We start from the raw sequence: 2,563 nt of genomic DNA on the forward strand, positions 1-2,563 counted from the left end.
AAGCCCCAGCTTTGGAAGAACCTCATTCTCAGGAACCCTGGCTGTAGCCAGCCCAGGCAACATGGAGTATGCCCAGTGTGGATCCTCAAGTTCTAGACACCACAGACCCTGCCTGAAGCCCCAGCTTTGGAAGAACCTCATTCTCAGGAACCCTGGCTGTAGCCAGCCCAGGCAACGTGGAGTATGCCCAGTGTGGATCCTCAAGTTCTAGACACCACAGACCCTGCCCAGTGCAGCCTCAGGACACACACAAGCCACTTTGGGAAATTTATTGAGGTTTTAACATCGGGGTAGGGGAGGTGGCACACATGTGTTCTTACTGTGTGCACACGCAGTGAAGGGCTTCTCCCACAGGCAAGCACGTATCCACTGTCCACGCACATCCTGTCCCCAATGAGGAGTGGTGGCCACTGGGGCTTGGTGATCTCTGAGCTGGCTATGCCCCCTGCTTCTCCATGGAGCTTGGCAGACTTGGCAAGGACAAGGGAAACCCTCCCCAGCACCCCCACACCCCAAGCAGAAACCCCAGGGTGCCAGGGCTTCCCACTGCACAGGAGCAGGAATCCACTGCAACTGCTGACTCCCGTCTTCAAGGCTGGCGCGTCTCACTGCCATCACGGCTCTGTCTTCACCGCCTGGGGCAGAAGCTGCTACCTCCAGGAGTTCTGCCTCATGGGACCAACTTCAGGGCTCAGGCTGGGCACGAGAACAGGACTTCGGGGGGGTCCTGGGAGGGGATCCTCTCTGGCTGCAGGCAGAAGGTCCTGTGGAGAGAGCAGGTCAGCTTGGAGCTGGGCTGTGCCCCCACCATCTTGGCTTCCCCCAGAACCACTCTGACCTGTGTGAGAAGGGGGGCCCTGTCTGGCCGTGGGGGTGGCGGTAGTGCAGCCCCCGTCTGCTGGATGAACTGCTGCAGGTTGCACTGACGGAGCTCCCGGTTCAGCTCCTCGAGCTCCTGAGCCTGGGCCTGGGGGCACACAGGACCCTCAGGGGGGCACAGCCATGGGGCTTCATGGCCCTCATGATGCACACAGAGTGCTCTCTCTAGTCTGCCCATGTGTCAGGGAAGGGAAGGTGGCAGGGGCTCTGGTCACCTGGGCTCACCTGCAGGGCATGCTCGGCAGCCTCCAGAGCCCGGCTCACCAGGGCCAGGCTGCCCTGCACCTCTGCACTCTGCCGCTCCTGGACAGCCAGGTCCTGGCGCAGGCGCTCAGCAGCAGATGCTGTTGGTGAGGGGGGACCAGGGGCCTCTGCAGCCAGCCGCAGCTCAGCCTCCAAGGCATGGGCCTGGGCGTCCAGGGCCTGCAGCCGGGCTGCATGCTCAGCAGTGGCCGCACTTAGCGCCTGCAGGCGTGCCTGCCCCTCTCGCTCCCGAGCTTGCTCACGCCGCAGCTCCTGCTCCCAGAAGGCCTCGTGGCCCAGCTCCTCAGCATTCCTCTGTACCCTGAGCTCCAGGCCCTGCAGGTCTGTGCAGCAGCCTGGTGTGGGTGCTACAGGGGCTGTAGGCTCAGGGGGTGAGGGGCTGGGGGCCAGCCCGGGGCACCTCAGGCTGAAGGTCTGTGTTTTGCGGGGCTCACGGCCTGTCGCTACCCGTGGTTTTGGGGGGAGGCTGGCACGGACTGAACAGCGCTCTGGAGGTAGGCAGCTGTCCGAGGAGGGCCTCCCAGCCAGGCTGGGCCCTGTCCGCCTCAGGACAAACTGGACATCGCTGGCAAATTGTCCGCAGGTGGCCTGGGCGCCCACTGGACACTCCTGTGGCAGCAGCTGCCGTTCCTTCTCCCTAAGACGCTGCACGAGCACAAAGCGGCCAGTCTGGCCTGAGGAGGAGGGGAGAGGGATCAGCCCATGTCCCCACTCTGCCCACCTGGCTTGAGGAGTTGGTGGGGACAAGATGGATCAGTAATCAGCTCCACCCTCCTTGTAGGGGAAAATGGGGCTGGACAATTAGGTCCCAGCCCAGCTCTACCTGTTGGGCCTGTCTGTCCCCCAGGGGACTCACCTATTGCTTGGGCTAGTGCAATGACCACTTCCTGGCAGGTGGTCTGCTCCGAGACCCCACAGACCACACGCTGGATGCCATCCACCCAGACCTTCAGCTCCATGGCCGCCAGTCCCGAGAGCATCACTGTCCTGGGGGGAGGGCACAGGCCAAAGGGTCAGGCCCTACCTGGCCTCCTGGCCTGCCCTCGGAACCGGTCCAGGGCTGCGGGCCCCTCAGGGGCGACCCTGCCCTCCCGTGCCCAGCCCTCCTCTCAGGCCGCACGCTCCCGGCGTGGCCAGGGGACCTGCTCCAGCCCTCAGGAGCGCTTTGAAGCCTCCCCACTCCACCGGCCTCCCCCTGCTCCGCCCCGCTCCCGGAACAAGGAGAATCATTAACCAGACCCAGGATTTCCCGGGCCCGTCACCTGGCTCGCAGGAGCCCGCGCGCACGCCACCCTCCGCCGCCGCGGGGACGGCCGCACCGGGTCCGGAGAGCCGGAGGGTCGCGACCCGGACCCCGCCCCTCTGCGCCGACCGACCGGGCCTGAGCCGCCCCCGCCCGCCCGGGCAGCCCTTCCCCGCT

At 65.2% G+C, this 2,563-nt stretch overlaps 1 protein-coding gene across 2 annotated transcripts; it reads right to left on the reverse strand.

The window, feature by feature from the left end:
• Positions 1–254: 254 nt before the first annotated feature.
• Positions 255–2,412, reverse strand: RASSF7 (Ras association (RalGDS/AF-6) domain family (N-terminal) member 7). Of its 2 annotated transcripts, XM_008593831.1 has the most exons (5): positions 2,406–2,412; positions 2,000–2,130; positions 1,105–1,817; positions 839–967; positions 255–682 (listed from the first exon to the last, which is right to left on the reverse strand). In XM_008593831.1, exons 2-5 carry the CDS (start codon positions 2,121–2,123, stop codon positions 671–673), a joined length of 978 nt encoding a protein of 325 aa, XP_008592053.1. In that variant the 5' UTR covers positions 2,124–2,130; positions 2,406–2,412; the 3' UTR covers positions 255–670. The 2 variants fall into 2 exon arrangements, with proteins under 2 accessions (XP_008592053.1, XP_008592052.1); XM_008593830.1 differs by lacking the exon at positions 2,406–2,412 and having other exon boundaries at positions 255–764; positions 2,000–2,123.
• Positions 2,413–2,563: the final 151 nt, after the last annotated feature.

Source organism: Galeopterus variegatus, unplaced genomic scaffold (genome assembly GCF_000696425.1).
Source record: "Galeopterus variegatus unplaced genomic scaffold, G_variegatus-3.0.2 Scaffold9718, whole genome shotgun sequence".
In the NCBI taxonomy this organism is placed as follows: domain Eukaryota; kingdom Metazoa; phylum Chordata; class Mammalia; order Dermoptera; family Cynocephalidae; genus Galeopterus; species Galeopterus variegatus.

Coding starts and splice junctions, on each gene's coding strand:
- RASSF7 (XM_008593830.1), bottom strand. CDS start 2,123: ATGCTCTCGGGACTGGCGGCCATGGAGCTGAAGGTCTGGGTGGATGGC. Junction 1,818..1,999: donor TGCACTAGCCCAAGCAATAG/GTGAGTCCCCTG, acceptor CCTCCTCCTCAG/GCCAGACTGGCCGCTTTGTG. Junction 765..838: donor GGGCCCCCCTTCTCACACAG/GTCAGAGTGGTT, acceptor CTCTCTCCACAG/GACCTTCTGCCTGCAGCCAG.